The 20,076-nt window shown below is 40.7% G+C and overlaps 1 protein-coding gene across 1 annotated transcript; it reads left to right on the forward strand.

The window, feature by feature from the left end:
* Positions 1 to 5,195: 5,195 nt before the first annotated feature.
* On the forward strand, positions 5,196 to 20,076 carry inpp5jb (inositol polyphosphate-5-phosphatase Jb). The gene is made up of 13 exons (XM_083912502.1): positions 5,196 to 5,422; positions 10,094 to 10,587; positions 12,106 to 12,213; positions 12,408 to 12,516; positions 15,867 to 15,983; positions 16,670 to 16,845; positions 16,990 to 17,101; positions 17,489 to 17,598; positions 17,785 to 17,992; positions 18,335 to 18,472; positions 18,591 to 18,674; positions 18,754 to 18,858; positions 19,063 to 20,076. The coding sequence occupies exons 2-13, from the start codon at positions 10,106 to 10,108 to the stop codon at positions 19,477 to 19,479; spliced, it is 2,166 nt and encodes a 721-aa protein (XP_083768628.1). The 5' UTR covers positions 5,196 to 5,422; positions 10,094 to 10,105; the 3' UTR covers positions 19,480 to 20,076.

Genomic DNA, 20,076 nt, shown 5'->3' on the forward strand with positions numbered 1-20,076 from the left:
CAGATGGGCTGTTTTATATTTAGAAATAACAATGATGATGATGATGATGGCTGTAATGAAGACATTATACAAACATTAGAGCACAAATAAAGGGGAATTACGCCCATTTCTAAATGTATACATATTATTCACATGGTCTAAGACAACACTACACTGATAAAAAAATATACTGCTTAAATCTCCTTTAAAAAAAGTTACCCTTTTCATCAGATTGTTATGTAGATTGAGCATGTAGACAAGACATTTGCAAGTAAAATAAACTTCATTTCGCATTTGATTTTAACATTCAGTCTATTTTAATTAAACCTTATATTACTAATCTGAAAAGAAGTGCGGCATGAGAGACAGGACCCTTCTATGTCATTCAACACGTGAATCAAAGCCTGTAAAGTAAAATACACTATTGTAAAGCAGAAATGTACAATGTCTTGTGTTTTAAACAAATTGACTTCAAAACTAGATATGTTCTTATGTTTTTATTGCTGATATCACAGATTTAATCATGCTACATTTATATTCACTCAGATTTATTTTTTACAGTGCAAACACAGTAGCAAACATAAACAACTCTCTCCTAAATCCAAAAACTGGAGCGTGAAAACTCAAATTTGTGATGTCATCGAGCACGGAGAGTGGAGCGGCTCCATGATGAGCTGGGGAAGATGTTAGAGATGACACTTAGAGCTCCCAGGGAGATGTTCAGAGTATAGAGGGACATTTCCTGGTTCAGAACTGACAACACTACGATAGAATAAAGCTCATTTGCGTAGAAAAAAAGAAAACAAACAAAAGCAGGCTCCCATTCAGTGTCTGTGGAGCAGCTCCAGACATTAAACCTGATGAAGTCTGAGACTTCCTTCTCTGGTTTCTGGCTTTGGGAGAGAGTTGCTCATGTTCACAAATATTGATTTAACCTCCCTAGGTCATGGAAATAACATATTGGAATTTAGGTGTTCCCCTTTAAAGTCCATGCGTGAATGTGGTAAACTGATCTGAAGGGTAACGAGACAATCATGAAATGCTGTACAAAGTGAATCATATGAGGAGTTACGAGTGATAAAGAAATGTGATATTTGCCATGATAAGGGATTTTATCAATAGTATATGGAAGCACATATATTTATTACAATATACTACAGATGTATCAACTGTATTATCTCATCCCTGTTAACTCTGAACTCACATAATCTTGAAACTCGCTCTCAGAACAGGTTATTGCTTCATATTACATTAATCAGAGCTGAATAGGAAAAAAAAACGCTCTCTTACAGTGCACCTTATATATGGAATAACCTGCAAAAGGCCCTAAACATGGACTCAAATGCCTTATTTCAAAGCATGTTTAAATTGATTGTAAATGCTTTTAACTATACTGTAATTTTGTCTAATTTGTTTAAACTGCATTGTTGTTTTATTGTTTGTTGTTTTGCTTGCACGGATTGTTTTACATCTCGACATCATTGTAAATGAGGATACCGAGAGCAGATAAATAAAGGTTGATTGACTGTGTTTGGCATAAAATGTGGGGAAGTGAGCTGAGCTAAAGTACATTTGTTGAATTGATGACGATGTTTGTGTCTTTAGGCAATTGATGACCGAATTACTAAGGCCTACATGATCATCTTCAAATTAATTTTCTGTCAAACACACACAGTGACTGAACACAAGTGCATTCCAACATTAGTATTTCAGTGTAATGCAACAAGCTTTATAAATAACCACAGAACTAACACCCCCAATGGCTCCGACACAGTTTCAACACAAACTGGACATTATAAGATTTACAGAGGCAATGATTATTAAAGGGTTGTACGTTGATTATGTTGTGGATAAGTATTCTATTATTTTCTGATTTTCCAATGTTAGTCCAGGATTTCAGCCGTCTTAGAAATAAGCCTGTGAATGTTCTCATTTGTCCAGGTCATCGTTATCCGCAAAGCAATTTCAGTCAAAAGCAACTGGACTTAGAACGGAAGATTTCAGAAGCAATTCTGGAAACATGAATTCGGTTTGATGAGCTGCAAAGGAACATCAGGTAGAGGAACACTGGAGCAGCAAAGAATAACCACATAACCACAACTACACACGCACACACACACACACTCACACACACACACACACACACACACACACACACACACACACACACACACACACACACACACACACACACACACACACACACACACACACACACACACACACACACACACGCACACACACACACACATATACACACACACACACACACACACACACTGACCTATATACTGCACAGATTCACTGCAGAAGAGAAAGACATACGGCACTGCTGGTCCACACTGGAATAGGCTCATTGAAATAAGATTTTAGTATTTAGCTTACATATAGTATTAGGGTATTTTTTAAACTTTATTATGTAGTATTATTCCATACTTCCCATAAATTCCCAATAACAAGTATGCACATAAGTTAGTCACCTTTTATCATATAGCAGTGTTGGAAATGCCTCAGTGTATTAACGATATTATATAAAAACAACAAAAATCTTACATCATTGTTGAGTACTATATAGTATATATGCTATTTAAGTGATGAATCATCATATGAGGATACAGTAAATGGGTTTATAGTCACTTATTTACTTCTGCAGTCTAAAGTAGCTTTAGGCAACCATCTTCACTGCATTTATTCACTACATAGCTTTCTCAACAAGCTTTGGGCTTAAAGGGCACATACACACACACACACACACACACACACACACACACACACACACACACACACACACACACACACACACACACACACACACACACACACACACACACACACACACACACACACACACACACACAGAATAGGACACAGTTATTGACTCATTAATTCTATAAAGGCCAAAGGCATTAAAGAGGTCATGAACACTGATGAGGTACCCTCAGGTGTTGCCACAGCAACATCTTATTGCAGGCTTCAGCTCAAAGGTGTTTTATCTTCCTATAAGTCAGGAGACAGTTATATGGCTTTAGGCGTCTTTATTCATTCGTCTTCATTTGTATGTGTAGTAAATTTAATAGTATTTTGGATTATAAATAATCAGCCCTTCAACTTCTCTGATGGAGGTTGAAACAGCAACATTTACGACATCAACATCACCCCGACCTTGACTCTTCCTGAAGAACTTCCAATCCAAGTTTCTAATCCAAGTCTTAGTGAAACTTAATTTAAACACAGTGAAACATGGACGGTTTATTTTTTTTGTTCTGTTCACAATCTTGAGTTTGTTCTCGTTAAGTTTGAAGCCTCCTCTTGTTGCCAAAACTGTGATGCAACTGAGTAACTTTGAAGATCTCTGCAGGAAAACAAACTGCTCAGATCAAATCTGGTGACACAGTTCCTCTCAGCCTCAAAAGTTGTATCACATGCATGTTTCTGGACCCTGCTTATGAATCTTTTCCTGCACAGTCTTGAATCTTAAGTTAAAGTGATAATAATATTAGCAGCATACTGACTTTTCATATTAGATAAATGAATTCCTGAAATCGATCTTACTTGTGCAGGGTACCCGTTACAATGTTAACTACAAGCAATAAATAAACTTTAAAGAAAAATGCGTCATTGTTGCTCTATTACTTTGTAATTTGTGAAAAAAATACATAAAAGGTCCATCTGTGCTATGTTACAAACATTTAAAATTACAAGCACAGAAATACATAGCATGAATTGAAAATAAGGACGTTATGCATGTCACCTGGCTTTAGTAGTTTGATTAATTACAATTTCTTTTAAGAGAATTTGCACCATTAAAATACATTATCAGATAAAGTAGGAAATGGTTAATGTTATGGCCACATGTTGTAGAGGGACACAGCCAAAAGGGGATGAATCAGCCTTTACTGCGCTCAAACTGGGTGCTTTAATAGACAGGATGTAGAAAGATGAGATCTGGAGCAATTTTATAGTAAGAGCTCTTTAAAAAAGGTAGTTTTAATAAAGTTTGGCTCGAAGCATGCCTTGAAGTCAGGCTCTGACCTGGGAAGTTCAATAAGTTAACAGTAAAAAGTTCTGCTAAGACATTAGACCAGCAGACATTTGCACCTGTCATAGTAGGAAAACCACACGTGGCACATTAAGTGTCCCAGGGAGCTATTCCAGGGAGCCAGCGTGCACTAATACCTGCAGACAATGCTGTTAAACGCACCTGGGCTTTTCCTGCTGACAAGTCAACTGCAGCCAGAAAGGCCTATATTGTACAGATCAGCTTGACACCAGGACACTCTTGCTCTTTCTCAAACTGTTTCAAATCTTATATCCGCCCAAAAATACACTCAGTTGTCAAATTGTTACAAAGGGCCGGTTAAAAGATGCAGGTGCTTCTACTTAATTATAAGATATTAGACGTGAGACAGCAGGAAGTAAGCTTAAAACGTATCTCTTCACTTTAGCTTTTAACTAACCCTGGTCACTCTTACACAATTTTAACTGAACTTTAATGCTATTATATATTTTTAACCCTTGCTCTCTTTTTAATTGTATTTTCAACTGGCTCTTATTCATTTGAAGATGTATTTTGGGCTGCATTTCATGTATGAAAGATACAGTAAAAATAAAGTTTATTATTATTATTTAAATTATAAGTCCATGCAGCTGGTGCTCTGTAATTAAGCCCTGCACTTCTCCGTACCAACCACAGGGCGGCAGTAGTGCTTCATCATAGACTTTGACTGCATAGAACGGCCGTCCAAATCCACACTGTCGAATTAGGTAATAGGTAATTATGTGGCTAACGGTCAGTTTGCTGTTGTCATGGAAACGAGTGTCGAGTCGGCGCACGAGCGTGTAACAGAAAGAGAGAGAGGGAGAAACTGACGTCATGTTTGTGATTTGTAATTACCGCGATATTTCCGGTCTACCTGCTGTAGTTCTGTGCGCTTCGGAGCCGGACTTAACCGTCATCATCAGCCGAAACACAACATCGGCGGCAGCTCGTTAACGGAAGCTCTCTCTCTCTCTCTCTCTCTTTCTCTTTTCCTCTCTCTCTCCCTCTCCCTTTCTCTCTCTCTCTCTCTCTCTCTCTCTGTCTCTCTCTCTCGTAGTTCTTTAATTTGAAGGGCACATACAGGACGCACAGGCGTGCTGCCGTTGCCGCTGTGTCTTTAAACGCAGGAGCAGACGTTGGTGTGTGTGAGATGTAGCCTGCCTAGAAAAATCTGCTTCAAACCCACCTGCTCTCCTCCCGCCCGCCTGCCTGTCATCTCCCCCGCTGAGGAAGCAAGGCGCTGGGATGCGGATGGTTTCATTTGAGAGGCGACTAGAAAGGAAAGTTCAGGGTGTTTTTTAACGTTTCACTTCTTCTTGTGGGTGATTCCTGTACATTCACCGAGACTCGCCGACCGCTACATCTGCAGAAACGGTTTACTCGAGACACCGAAGAACCAAACAGGTAGGTGATGACTAATCAGCTGCAAGCACGGGCTACTGTATGTGTGGTGTTAAAACGGGTGCATTTATATTGTAACAGAATTCATGCTTTATTTTGAACATGTCAATTGAGAATACAATAAAAGGCAAATGATTAACATGTCCGAAAAGGAATAGAAAGAAGCAAAAGCCTATTTAATCCTACCCATTCTCCACTACTAGCCTATATAATAATAACAATCATTATAATGAATGGCTTCATATTTATGTCATATCTTGTTTTAACACATTCTTTACAATTTGCTGCGTATGTATATATGCACACACCACAAAGAAAAAAAACAAAACATTGACCATATACATTTTCCTCCCCATACCTTGTGAAAACCATTTATTTGTATGTCTTTGGTGGTCACAGCAGAAACACCAAATCCCCAACGCAGGTTTTGTTTACTTTTGTTTCACCCTGTAAATAAATCCTTGACAGCTGATCCTCCTGCTTAGGGATACTGATACTGTGGTCATGGAAACATGCCACAGCTTTTGTTTTCAACGTGAAAACCGTGATAATTAAGGATAGAAAATAACTAGACATCATACTAGAATTCCAGAGATGATGAATCAGGTTTTCAAACATCAGTGTACACACACATATATTTTTCCCCCCTTTTTCCCCTGCCAGACAAAAATTGTCCTTGAAGCATTAGCGTAATTAGGCCAGATACTGTATCTGTGACCGTCCTCTGTCAGCCATCAGTCATTTAGTTTCAGTATGTAAATATATGCATCCACCATGGGCCAGATAACAGTGTCAGCACCTGTGCAGTGTAGAAGGTGTGCTCTGGTGTTTACATAACAGAGTATACCACATATCACACAACACGTCCTGTCAAAGAGCCTTATCTCGGATTTCATGAATATCTGCATATGTATGTATGTGATCAGAAGCTGTTTCAGATAACTCAGATGTGTCATCATGCTCTGCTAAAATGCTGTATATACTATATATCCTTTATCCTCACGGTCCCGCACAGTTCAGTGCTTGGTAGTATTCAGGATGCAGTAACATGCAATGATGTAATGTGATAGATGCACTGAGGGAGGGAGGATTTAGCTGCAAGCCTCATAATCTGTAGCTACATTGGATTCCAAACGTTGCATTTAATTTTAGTCCAAATGCAGTGAATATACTGCTTGTCTGATAGGTTTTCTCACTAACTTGAGCAGCAGCTACTGAACTTTGATGCTACTTTTGCAGCTTTTTTTTTCTTATTTTAATAGCAGTAACTGGGCTGGAAGTAACATGTCGTCGATGAACTGACAACTTCTCTGTAAGACAGTGGCGTAATTTCATGCACATGCATTGGGCCTCTTTCTCGTGCAAGTCCAATCACAGAGGATTTATTTTTATCATCCCTAATGAGCTTTTTGTTATTGCATTTGAGTGCGTTGCCAGACTCCTTAACAGGACTGAATGAAAAATTCTATCCCAATTAGTTGATATTGTGCAATGTATGCATGTCAATTATTTGGTGAACCAGATGTTGCTTTTGCGTCTGATAACAACCGAGCCTTTTAAGCAGAATGAATGTTTCCATTTGGCTGATTTCTGTAATTCTGAATTGACAGAATCGGAAATTGCTTCTTACAATAGAATTTTGCAGCGCAGACATTATACTCCATCTTGTCAGCACGTCTTCAGTGTTCGACTGTTAGCAGAATCATTTTGACATCCTAGGCCTTGGCTGTGACCTGATCAGAAAGATTAGGGCTCCTGGATACAGGGGAGTGATACTGATCCAGATGTGGCAGCAGCTGCCGGTGTCATTTCTGTCCGGGTCATCATTAGTATCCCTGTCACAGGGGCATATGGCCCTGGAGGCCCTGAGCACCAACACTCTGCTTAGCTGTAATTTCAACATTAAACATCGAAGAGGTGGGCAAAATGTGATCAAAAATCACTGTGTCAGAATAATGCAGCCACGCAGAGCTGAGGATTTAAGATAAAAGGTAATTCTATGTGAGGATATAGATGACTTTCTTTACTTTAACCCCTAAAGATGAAAGCCGGGAAATATGACTCCTGACCATTTGACTGACTCTGTCATCCAAAACAATCTTTGTTGTCAAATAATCCCATCAGAGGAGCCAAGAAGGCTGGCTGGGGCCTGCTGTTTGGGTTACACTACATCCTCCCTGGCTATCACCCCCTCAGGAGGTCGCATGTAAACACTGTGACACATTTGTTATTATCAAATCATTCCACTCTTCCGCTCTACTGCTTGAACGTGAGTGTAATTCAAAGTATAGTCTGTCATCTCTGATCCTGGAAAGGCAAATATCTGGCTCTTGCTCTGTCATACAACAAAATAACATTTGTTTGTGTTAGAAAGATTAACTGCACAGTATGTAGATTTAAGCATGCAGGAAAAAAGTGTCTGAATGGGCTATTTCCATCTTAACCGTTCTATCACGTTTTAACATTTCCTTCTTTCATTATCACCTCCACAATGTCCTACATCTATACCTCCCTTTTCCCAGCTATTCCTCTCATACGTGGTTTGAACGTGTTCTCATTCTCCAGTTTTCCCCCCATATTCCCGAGCACATTACCACTGATTATAATCATTGTCCGGCTGTTTTGACAACAGCTGCTAGGACTGTTGCATGTTGACGTCATTGATAGTGACTTAAAGGTGGTTTGGTTGAGGGAAACGATACAGAGAATGTCGCTGGAGGAGCACAAGCGTCACCTCAGAGCACGGAGGGAATATGAGAAAGATAGTGTAGGCGCACAGCTTGGTGTGAAAGGAATAATGTGGCAAAATGGGAAAAACTAAATTGGCGGGCTGAAGCGATTCAATGCCCATGCATTGAAGGTGGGTAAGACAGAACAACAGAGTCTGGGAGATGGTTGGGAGGGGGAAAGGATTAGAGAAATGGGACGATAAGAGAGAGAGAGAGGGGGATTAAAGCTTGAAAAAATAGACAGTGCCAAAGGGAAGTGTGAGAGGATCAATTTAGAGACATTCTGCAAAGAGACAGTGTTGTCACTGAATGGGCCATCTCTCTCTGCTCTCCCGCTTCCCTCGGCTCGTTTTGCTCCTACCCACTCCCACGTGTGCCCTGCCAACTGCCTCCACACTCCCCCCACTAAATGCCTTACATGGACCATAGGAATACATTATGCCCAGTCAAGCACCAGGTTATTGGTGGACAGAGAGCATGCTTCTGGGCATGTGGACTACAGAAGACAGCCCTCGGGTCATGTGAATAATTATGAGAAGGCTCTGTTGTTTTATCTGTTCCCCAGAAGATAACCCTCTCTCTCTACTGACACTGAAAAATACGTCCCTCATGTAAAGGCCATAATTTCAGCCATGTAGAGAATATAATGTGTTTATGTCTGTCCTGATTTGACTGTCCTCCTTTCACGATCACAGAAAATTGAGATGTGTTTTGGTCCTCTCTCACGTGTTTCACTGCTACCATCACTGACTGATGGCTCTGGGTCGGGCTGCCACGGTTCTGTGCTCAAATCAGCTGTTTTAAGGTCCAGATATGTCCAAGAGCATCTGCTGTATGTGGATTTTTTTGTTTGACATCTGAGAAATCCTTGTGTCATCTTTGGTGATGAACCATTTATGGACTACGTTTTGCGTAGAAGTGGTGCTCTTTTATCTCTTTTTATCTCTTTTAGCATTGTTGGATCTCAGCATAACTACTCAGTTATTTATTCATTTCCCATAAATTCATTGAAGTAGTTGTCTCTGATGTAAAATGCTCCGTGTTTTGCATTTAAATCAGACATTTTTAAATGCAATAGCCTAAATGGCCATTGTGCAATAAAAGCAGTCATTTATTCACGCAATTATTGAATGGATTGTTACTTGAATAAATGGGTCCTCCTTTACTTCTGTCCTCCCCTCTTCTCTGTGTTGGTCTATCTCTGCAGCTCCCTCTCTTTGTGTTGTTGTTGTTGTTGTTGTTTATTCCGTGCTGTTGACTTTTGCTATTCTGGACTCTGCAGCAGCTCCTCATGTTAGTGTGTGGCAGGTGCTCTGAGCTGATATGAACTGACTGAGCATCTCCCTGGTTACTGGCGGCTTAGGCACAAGTAGAGAGGATGATAAACTGTGTCCAGGCTTTTTGTCCTCCAAATCTCCCATCCAAAAGCTCAAAGAGGTTAGGACAGTAGGAGAATACGGTTCTCATTGTCTCTTCTGCTCTCTTTGTAGCTGTTGTTTTTATGTATTTTGGTCTCTCAAAAGTCTTCTATCAATACATGCAGCTGTATTGATCTGTTTTCATGGCCATAGGAAGGCAGGTAATTGGACAGTCACGATTGGGGGAGCTTGAATGACTCACTCAGTTGTCCTGCTGGGTCAGTAGGATCTCATGACAGTCCTGCACTCATCAGCTGAATTGACTTGTCAGCATGTCCTGCTGTCCAGTGTTTCAGTGGTAGAAATCTTCTCTAAACCTTCTTAGCTCCTTTATTTGTTTTAAATTGATTTTCTTTATCACATTGTATCATAATTTTATGGCCACAGAGACTTTAGTCTTGGTCCTCAAATGAATCCCTCCATATATTTCTGATGCTACACTGTTGTTATATGTAAGGGTTAGTTGTGTAAGATGTTCTGGATGAATATTACAAGTGGAAACATTTCTTTTTTTTTCTTTGTCACAGAAATCTTAAGAAATGGACCAAGATAATCCGAGCCAAAGCCAGACGCGAGAAGCAGAAACAACTCCAGCTTCGGCTTCAGATACAGCGGCTCCAGCCACAGATTCCACTGCCGGCCAGCCTGCACTTCCTGCCAGGCCTCGACGGCCCCAGAGGAGCGCCAGGGTAGAAGGCTCTGTTGACATCTCTGAACCTAAAGCTGAGCCCAAAGCTGAACCCGCTCCGGTGGCTAACCAGGGCGAGTGCACTCCTGATGGCACTGTGGGAAGTCGCCCCAAACCCTCTCGTCCTGGAGCAGGCAAGGCCATGGCAGAGCACACTAGGCCCAGTACTAAGGCCGGTCCCAAAGGACCAGGCCACCACCCGGTTAGGGCTGCTTCAGTCCCCCACCCGCCTGCCAGCAGGCCTGTGGCTCCTCACCTGAACCCTCATGCACAGAGAGCCCTCTCTCTGGCAGGTACAGCTGACACTCAGGCCCTGGCTATGGAAGACTTCAGGCAAGTTCCCTCATCTGTGTGTGTGTGTCCCAACATTCATGTCCCAGCAAGTCCTCACATCGTCTCTCTTTCCCAGACAGCTGAGAAAAATAAGCCTGGCACACATGGCATTTATTTATATACACTGACGGTCAACACTGCAAGGCTAACTGATTAGAGTGAACATGAAGCCAAATTGTGATGAATTATTTAACACTTTTTCTTTGTCGGGAGGCGTTAACTTCTACTTTTTCACAAACTCAACAAACAAATAAATCTTATACAAGTCAAGAATTTCTTGTCTTGTCAGGCTACACGAGAAGTAGTTAATTTACTTCTGAATTACATCCATTTGAGGACTAAAATGTTTCCATTTTAAGTCTCAAAAGGGTGACATATTTTCACTTCAATGGCCTGTGTAAGGTCTGTGTCCCAGTTCCTCCTTTTTCGTGGGTGTGTCTCCAACCAGAGCTTTAGTAAGAAGTGAATCACTGTGAAGTAAACTGGATATCTGGAATATATTAGGTTGCTTAATAGGAACCTTTTCACAAAAGTGTTGAAGCACAGAAATCAGCTTCTGATAAAACTGACTTAAGTCTGATTCAATGAACAAGAAAACTTGCAAAGGTATAGTATAGCACATGTATGAAGTTTTATCTGCTACAGCATGCTGTGGCTGTGGGAAGGGTCTGCTGTAAGTGGACGTTTAAAGATAACACTGCACGCATTGTGAGCTCACTGCTTTTTATAGAACATTTTTGGAATTGTCCAGGGAGCTGAACCTCAAGTGCCGTGGAACAACTGTGACTTGATGGACCCAAATGTTCTTTGTCCCGTGCCTCTGCCTTTGGCCCGTAAACAGAGAAGAACTGACTGTTCATTCACATTTTTAATTATCCATTATGCATTACCGCATTAAATATAGATCCTTACAACAGGTGTAACATGGAAGGTTGGGATTTACAGAATTTCATTTAATCCATTTTGTAAACTGCTTGTCCTGTTCAGGATTCTCCCAGTGCACACACTGGGTCAGAGGCAAGGCTACTGGATTTCTGCGTTAATAGTTATTACCCGATAAAAAATGTCTAAATGGCTTATTTGATAAGTGTATATGCGGAATTTCACTTTAAGTGACATTATTAACGACTACGCTTCCAGGTGGCCCAATATGAAAAGTGACATTGCATGAATTAACAACATACAAGGTGTGAATTCATTTTACAACCTTTGTTTTGCACAAGTTCTGTCTGGTTACTGCCCTAATTAATGGTGTTGATTAACCTAATGGAAACAGTAGCTTGTGGAAAGTTGTTTTTAACTTGATGTTAATATTTCTTCAGTCGTTTCCCCAGAACGGACTGAGCTACTGCTGTCCTGCTGCTACTTTCTTCTGCATCAGAATGATTTAATTAATGACACTATCTTATTTTTTTTTTATATAACGGTTCTGCTTTCTCACTCCGAGTGTGTAGTTTAAAACACTGTGTAGGAGACGAAAGTTTACAAGAGATGTTACATAACGGCCTTTTCCAACAGGCTGCACATCATCACTTGGAACGTGGGTTCGGCCACGCCACCTGATGACATCACTTCCTTGCTGGGGCTGAATGTTGGTGATGGAAACACAGACATGTACATTATTGGGTGAGTGTTTTGTGGTGCATCCACTCTAAACAATGTAACTAATGAGCAGTCAGGCTCAGTTCTAAACCACAATAATGAAGTCTCCTCTCACCATTTATTAATCCACCATTACATTATCAAAGCTCCCACTTATCAGCTCCTCTTACATCTCTGTCGGCTGTTGACCCCTGTGTGTTTTGTCGTTTTTCTTCAAGGCTGCAGGAAGTGAACTCTATGATTAACAAAAGGCTGAAAGATGTCCTCTTCACAGACCAGTGGAGCGAGGTCTGCATGGAGAGACTCAGCCCCTTTGGTTATGTGCTGGTCAGTAATGGCTTTTATTATCAACACATATGCACACTCTCATACTAAAATGCTAAACAGCTTAGATTCATACGCATTACATGATGGCTGATGAGATCGCTGCTTCTCCGCTGGTGTTTCGGCTCATCTTTGTTCCCTGAGCAACAGATGGGGTGATAATTTCTAACAGGCATGTAATGTCAGCATATCTGCTATCTTCCGCTGTCTGCCAAGCTCGTAATGCATAAGTCAAGCTCTCACGGTCTCTCAGTCTCCCTTCTGTGTGTTATGATTGAATACCTGCCCCTTTTCCTGTGGGAAGGTAGTTTACTAAGAAATGCAATTTTTTTCATGTAATGCACTTATTGAATCAGATGTAGAAAATACTTTCCAATATGTATCCCATACTGTATATCAAATAAAACCTTAAAGGGGACATTTTGGGCTCATTCCCATTAGTCATGAGTACAGTCTCAACCGCACAGATGGCTCCGTCAAAGGCACAGTTTCTGAATACAGGCTGTGTGCATTAATCTGTGGATTGAGCGTTTTGATCTCTATAGTATTATATAGCATACTAAAAAAGGACATATCGTGGCCCTGTTGGTGTAAGATATCCACCAGGAAATTAAATATATATTTAGAAATCATCAAAATATTTATTTTCTCAATAACTGTCTTGCGTGCTGGTTCCATGTTTCATACCACATTACAACAGCTGTGGTTGGTGTTCATCTGAGTGCATCTGAAACAACGCTTGGCTCTGTTGGCATGGTGAGCCAAAGAGTGTGAATCAGCCGTTGAGCTGAAAGAGCTAGACAAATGTCTCCCAGGATGCTGTTTTATTTTTGGATCACATTGTCAGTGTTGATGAGTCTCTGACAGTGAGACTGATGCTGTCCCCCAGCTGTATCATGGACCGCTATGTAAGCTTGAACCTGATATTAAATATTCCCATGTGACCTTTCTGTGTGCTTCATGTGGATACTAATGCTGTGAACAGGTTTAGTATTGTATAGTAAGGTTTGAGTAGAGGCAGAGATGCATAGTGGTGTCAGTAGGAATCTGTCTAGTCATGACATGGTGAAAAGACTCATAGTTCTTTCCACTTTGAAATACTCTGCTCATTGTCAGGTTGTCTTTTGACCACATAGTTCTCTGATTTTCATTATCATTTATCTAAAGTAAGCGATACAATTTATATTCACAAATTGGCAAAGAGTTTTTTTCCCGTTCTGATCTTTAATTGCAACATGGCACTTTGTGTTGAATGTGTTAGACTTTTTCTATGCAGTGTGGTTTATTGGATGGATTTTTTCTCAAAATGTGGTGACTGATTTGATTCATGCAAGCAGCTAAACATGCATTTGCAATATTGTAGTACATTTTATAATATGTGATTAACATTTAGATAACGTTATCATATTATATCATGTTTTTATAGATTTGTAGACAGCAGAGATGTTGACTTGAGACTTGGACTTGAAGTGACTCAAGTCACTCTTTTGATGATTTGCAACTTTACTTGACAGAAAAAAAAGACTCAACTTGGACTTGAGTTAAAGACGCACATATTATGACTTGAATGGCTTGTCTGTGATAATTTTATGTTTTCAGTTTAAATCTTCAGCATGTCTGTGTGTAACGTTACTTGTTGTCTGTGAGGACTGACCAAGTAATGATACACACACAAAGTTATTTTTATATATATATATGTATGTGTGTGTGTATGTATGTATATATATAAATATATATATATATATATATATATATATATATGTATGTATGTGTGTGTGTGTGTGTGTGTGTGTGTGTATATATATATATATACACACACACACACACACATATATATATATATATATATATATATATATATATATATATATATATATATATATATATATAATTCATTGTCATAGATTTTGAACAGGTTGGATAAATTGGTGAATAATATTAGACATGAACTAATACCTTGTCTTTTCTCTTTATAAAGACCAGATACTGCGGGTAAGTGACTTAACTTGACTTGCCCAAGAAAAAATGACTCGGGAGACAGGACGTACTTGAGACTTGGACTAAATGACTCGAGTCACATGTCTGGTAGACTCTGCACTTATTAGGGCCAACATATTAGATCAATGCCAGTTAAGGGATTATTCTTAGTTTTAAAGATTTACTTGTTAATAAGCACATATATCAATAAATCAATCTAACTTTAAGCTTCTTCCAGCTAACAATGACTAAGACTGGAGTGAGTAAGCTTTTATTCACTAAACGTCTTCCAAATTCCCAGATTTCAAAATTGTTACTTACAGCTCAGTTCTTTAATGGTGTGTGCAATACAAGGTCAAATATAATATCACTCTCACTCACTCACTCACTCACTCACTCACTCACTCACTCACTCACAATCTCTTGTCTTTGGGCTTAAATGTTTTTTCTCTTCTAGGCCTAAATTGTAGCATGGCAGCCTTCAGGAGCTCTCCCAATGTTCACTGATGTCTCAAGCACACAGATACACACACTCATTGTCTGTGTCCACGCACAAACCACATATAAAGTCGATCCACTTTACGGTTCAGTAAAATCTATTACGCAACATAGTTGTTCAAATAGCCGGTTAGTATTATAAGGGAGCGGGTCTCATGTCACGTGCAGAGATGTGTGCCTCCATTACTGGCCACGGGGCATTTTAAGGCGGGGTGTGATCATGCTTCTTCAGCATGTAGTTGGGGGTTGGGATGTTTGGACCGCTGGAGAAAGGGAGAGGGAGGGATGGACATAAATATCGGGTGAGGGGCTTGACAAAGCATGTCATTACCTAGTCTTGTTCCACGATGCACGTGTCGTATTCCTGCCCCTCTTGTACAGCTTAGAAGTACATGTGCTTACCAAATGTCAAAATCAGCATATAATTATGTAGCAGCACAAGAAACAAGTGCTTTTGAGATGATGGTGGAGGGCTTGGAGAAAGGAAAGCCTACAGCATATACGTCATGTTTCCTCTGCAAAGCGGTTTGTTGCCACAGCGCGGGTAGACCACAAGCTACGGCCTCCTCAATGTGTAGCGCTGCATGTAAAGTAATGGGAGAGCCTGGCTGCTGGCTCCTGCAGGGCGAAATGGAAATGCAATGGGGTAGAAAGATAAGGGGAGAGAAAGTGAAGCAGAGCAGCAGAAATTGACACACACCAAAGCCAGCTTAGAGAATTTGTATATTTAAATTTGAATGCTAAAGATAAAGCTATTTATACAGTTACTCTTTTCAGAATGATGCAAAGTGCCTCCTCATAACTCTCTCCCTCTGTAACTCTTCATGTCAACTTATTTTGCGCTTCATGTCTGTCTGTCACACCTGTCTGTCCCTCAGGTGACCTCCCAGCGGATGCAGGGGTTGTTACTGCTGGTTTTCGCCAAGTATTTCCATCTGCCCTTCCTCCGCGGAGTCCAGACTGAGACGACCCGCACTGGCCTCGGGGGTTACTGGGTGAGACAGCTTCTGATCCCATTCTGTGATCAACACTGATATTTCACACATTTCAAAATTTTATATTTTTAGCTGTACATAGGATGACATCTCTGCGGGAGGTTTACTGTAAGCTTGCATGATACCCTGATAAAGATCTGGGAGACACAAACTTTCCACAGTGTCTAGACACTTCTACTGCTCGGTTTGTAAAAAAAAAGAATGCAGGCTGTTTGCTTTTATCCACGCCTGTAACTCTCACAGTTTTACAAGTAGAAAGACCAGTTGTCTTTTAAAAAAAAAGATGTTTGCTACAATATGTTACTAACAGACAATCACATACTTTTACACTGAAACATTCTTTGTCTTTTAGCGGGTCAGAGCAGTTGGGAGAAGAGTGGGAAGAAACCCGCAGACTCCTCCTGTCCCCCCACTGTGCACTTACTGTTAGCGTTAAATATTGATGACATTCTTCAGTGGTCCTTAATGAGTAAACGTCCTGTTTGTCTGTGGCGCAGACACATGCACCACTCAATACAGGGAAAACACTGACATACCTACCAGTGTCTTTAGCCACTTTTCCATCACTGATTATAGTTTAAGTCATTCATTAACTTTTAATGAGTAATACAAAAGCTTTCTTCCTCTTTCAACAGTGTTAGCTTTCTTTTCTTTAATATGATTCAATTTTGCTTGTCGTGTTACAGGGGAATAAAGGTGGTGTGAGCGCCCGCTTGTCAGCGTTCGGGCACACCATCTGCTTTCTAAACTGCCACCTGCCGGCTCACATGGAAAACTCAGAGCAGCGCATGGAAGATTTCGAGAGCATCCTGCAGCAGCAGCAGTTTGAGGGCCAGGCTGCCACCGGGGTTCTGGACCACGAGTAAGTCAGCACGGCCTTTGCACTCTCATAAATCTTTGACAAACAATACCAGCCTTAGTTGTGTATTATGATGAAAATGGTGTCTCAATCGTCACTGGAAAAGTACTTGTGTGTTTGTTTCTTGAAATGACTCCTCTTTCACAGTGTGGTCTTCTGGTTCGGAGATCTCAATTTCCGCATTGATGACCTAGATATGCAAGTGGTGAAATCCGCCATCGATAACAACAAATTTCAAGTGTTGTTGGAAAAGGATCAGGTAAATATAGTGTATAAAGACAGACTACTTTGAAATTCAACACCACTGCATGTGGTCCCTCTTTAAAGAAACGTAACTCCTCTGTACTCATAGAATCAGGTTAACCTTTGATCGAGTTTTTAATTTTGTAAAGAACAAAAGTAGTCTTTACATTTAAATCTTATCTAGGTTTGTTTCCAAAAAAAGCTTTTCACTTCAAAATATAACATAACATCAGAATTCTTGTGAAGACTTATCATTTCAGCTTGTGAAAAAGTCAGGAAGTACATGATAAAATGTCTTATTTTTTGTCTGATGGACTCTGCACTGTGTAAGTGATTCCACTAGAGGGCAGTAGAGAAATGCTAAACCGCAGTGAGTAATGTCTTCTTATTGTCATTGTTACAGCTCAATATGGCCAAAGACAGTGAGACAGTGTTGGAGGGTTTCCAAGAGGGAGCCCTGAAATTTCCCCCCACCTACAAGTTTGATGTTGGAACCGATACATACGACACAAGGTTCGTGATGACAGAGTTAACCACCAGATATCACAGAGCCCAGATTGGCAATACTTATTCCCTTCTCTGAAAAGGTCCTCACTAGCCCGGGGGGAGAAATCGAAGTGGCTCTTCTTTCCTTCATGTACTGATTTTGAACTGTTTTCTCTCGCTCCACCTCTCTCTCTCATTCTGTCTCCAACCAAGTGGTAAGAAGCGTAAACCGGCTTGGACCGACCGGATCCTGTGGCGGCTTAGAGCCACTGCTACTGCCGCCATTAATCTCAGCGCAGGGAAGCGTAGCTCTATTTCGGGGCTGACCAGCGGGACCAAAGTGACACAACACTACTACCGAAGTCACATGGAGTACACCGTCAGTGATCACAAACCAGTCTCCTCCATCTTCACCCTGCAGGTTTGTAATCTTTCTTGTTCTGGTTCTAATTCAATAACAAAATGTTGTTCTGATGCAAACTGCTGTACAAGAACTTTGCTGAAGTAAAATATAGTCTAAAAGTATGTTTTATATAACTTGTGATTTGAATCTGCTCAAATATTACCTACACAAGATTAAGAAAACAACCATGCGTTTTTCGGCCAACTTTTATTTACTTGAGTTTTTAATTATATTTAATTATAATTGATGCTGATTTTGATCAGTACTGAGGTTTGATACTCAGCCCTTGTTATCATTTAAGTTTATCTTTACAGTATTTTTACACTCTATATAAATGTTTGTGGTAAATGTTCTTTTTAGTTCCCGTACAGGGTGGATGTTCCCCTGGTCACAATCATGGTGGAGGATGAGTGGAATAGTATTGCTGATGCCATAGCAAAATTCACACTGGTGCCCAACTACCCTCGCAGCTCCTGGGACTGGATCGGACTGTACAAGGTAAACACTTTTACCTCTTCTAGCCTAAAAATACGTTGTGTCTGAAGAATCCACGTCAACAGATCATCAGAAGTCGTATAACAAATATTTCTGTGCGTTACCCACTTTAATCATGTAGGTGGGCTTCAAGCACCATAAGGACTATGTTGGATATGTGTGGGCCAAGCAAGAAGAAAATGACTTCACTCGGCAAGAGCATCAGGTAATCTGGTTGCATGCTGAATTCTCTTCAGAGATCATTTTCTTTCACATTTAATAGATGTTGACTAACTGTTTTCCAGGTAACCTTTACTGAGGAGGAGTTGCCCAAAGGCTCAGGAGACTTTATCTTGGGTTACTATAGCAACAACATGAGCACCATTGTGGGTGTAACCGAGCCATTTCAGGTAATCATGGCACTCTAGCTCTGCTTCCTTGAGGTTAAAAGAATCAAATACGTTAGCTCTAAGAGGAAGACATTACATCAAGTGTACGCTATTACTACTGGTGTTGCATCTTAACACTTTTTTTCATTACCTTTACCAACATTTTGCTGCTCTTTCCCCATACTCTACATTCTGCTCTTATCCTCTTTTTCATCTATCTTTCAGATCCAACTTCCCACTTCAGGTCTTGACGCCAGTTCTTCAGACAGCTCGGACTTCAGCTCAGAGGATGACAGCACCGTCGTCCTCATGAAGACAAGATCCCGCAGTCCCAGTCCACGTAAGGCCAAGCACCGCAGCCATCACAGCCATCACAGCCATCACAGCCATCACAGCCATCACAGCCATCAAAGCCATCACAGCCACAGTCGCGGCAGTCGCAGCCGCTCTGGCAGCCGCCCTGGCAGCCGCCCTGGCAGCCCCACGCAGGCCAAAATGAAAGTGCTCAACATCACTGATGGCTCTCCATCCAGCACTGCAACAGCTGAGAGTGAGTCCACAGGGTGTCCAGCAGATGGCAGCAGCAGCCAGGTGTCTGCTCCTGTGGAGAAGGAAAAAGACATGGAGGGTTCAGGGGTGTGATGCACAACCTAGTCCTGCTGTTGTCACAGGTCACATAGTAAACTGTTGTGTCTTTTATTCTATACATCCACTACGCTGTATGTTTTCTGTGATGAAAATATACAGTTTCTGATGCCATCCTTTTCAGGAACTGCCATCTGGTTTGTCCAGAAGGCCTACTTTGCCTTGAGTTGTTATATTAAGCTGTGCACATTGTATTTTTTTTATTATCTGTAAACCTTTCACTCCATCCTGTGTTTCTTCTACCTTTGTCCGTTCTCAGGTGTGGACAGTACAGGGAGCTGACACCTTGCATTAGGAAATACTCAAGGACGCTATGGTCATGTAGAGTACAAAGAGTTGAAACTTAATACTTTTTAAAAACCATCTTTTCCATATTCTGACAATGCTTTGAAACTCTGCACTGACTTACTGAGCAGTCATGTCAGCAGACTGCACACTAACAGTAAACACTTTTGAGACGAGACCTAAGACAGACAATGCTTGCAAATCAGTTTAATTGTGGACCATGTATCAATTATGAAACAAATCTGCTCAGACCAAGAGGATCACAGAGACATAATGAAAAAAAAGCATTTTACTCCAAAACACCACACA

This window comes from Echiichthys vipera, assembly GCF_963691815.1.
Source record: "Echiichthys vipera genome assembly, chromosome: 4".
NCBI classification, from domain to species: domain Eukaryota; kingdom Metazoa; phylum Chordata; class Actinopteri; order Perciformes; family Trachinidae; genus Echiichthys; species Echiichthys vipera.

Coding starts and splice junctions, on each gene's coding strand:
- inpp5jb (XM_083912502.1), top strand. CDS start 10,106: ATGGACCAAGATAATCCGAGCCAAAGCCAGACGCGAGAAGCAGAAACA. Junction 17,599..17,784: donor ACCGATACATACGACACAAG/GTTCGTGATGAC, acceptor TCTCCAACCAAG/TGGTAAGAAGCGTAAACCGG. Junction 17,993..18,334: donor CCTCCATCTTCACCCTGCAG/GTTTGTAATCTT, acceptor TGTTCTTTTTAG/TTCCCGTACAGGGTGGATGT.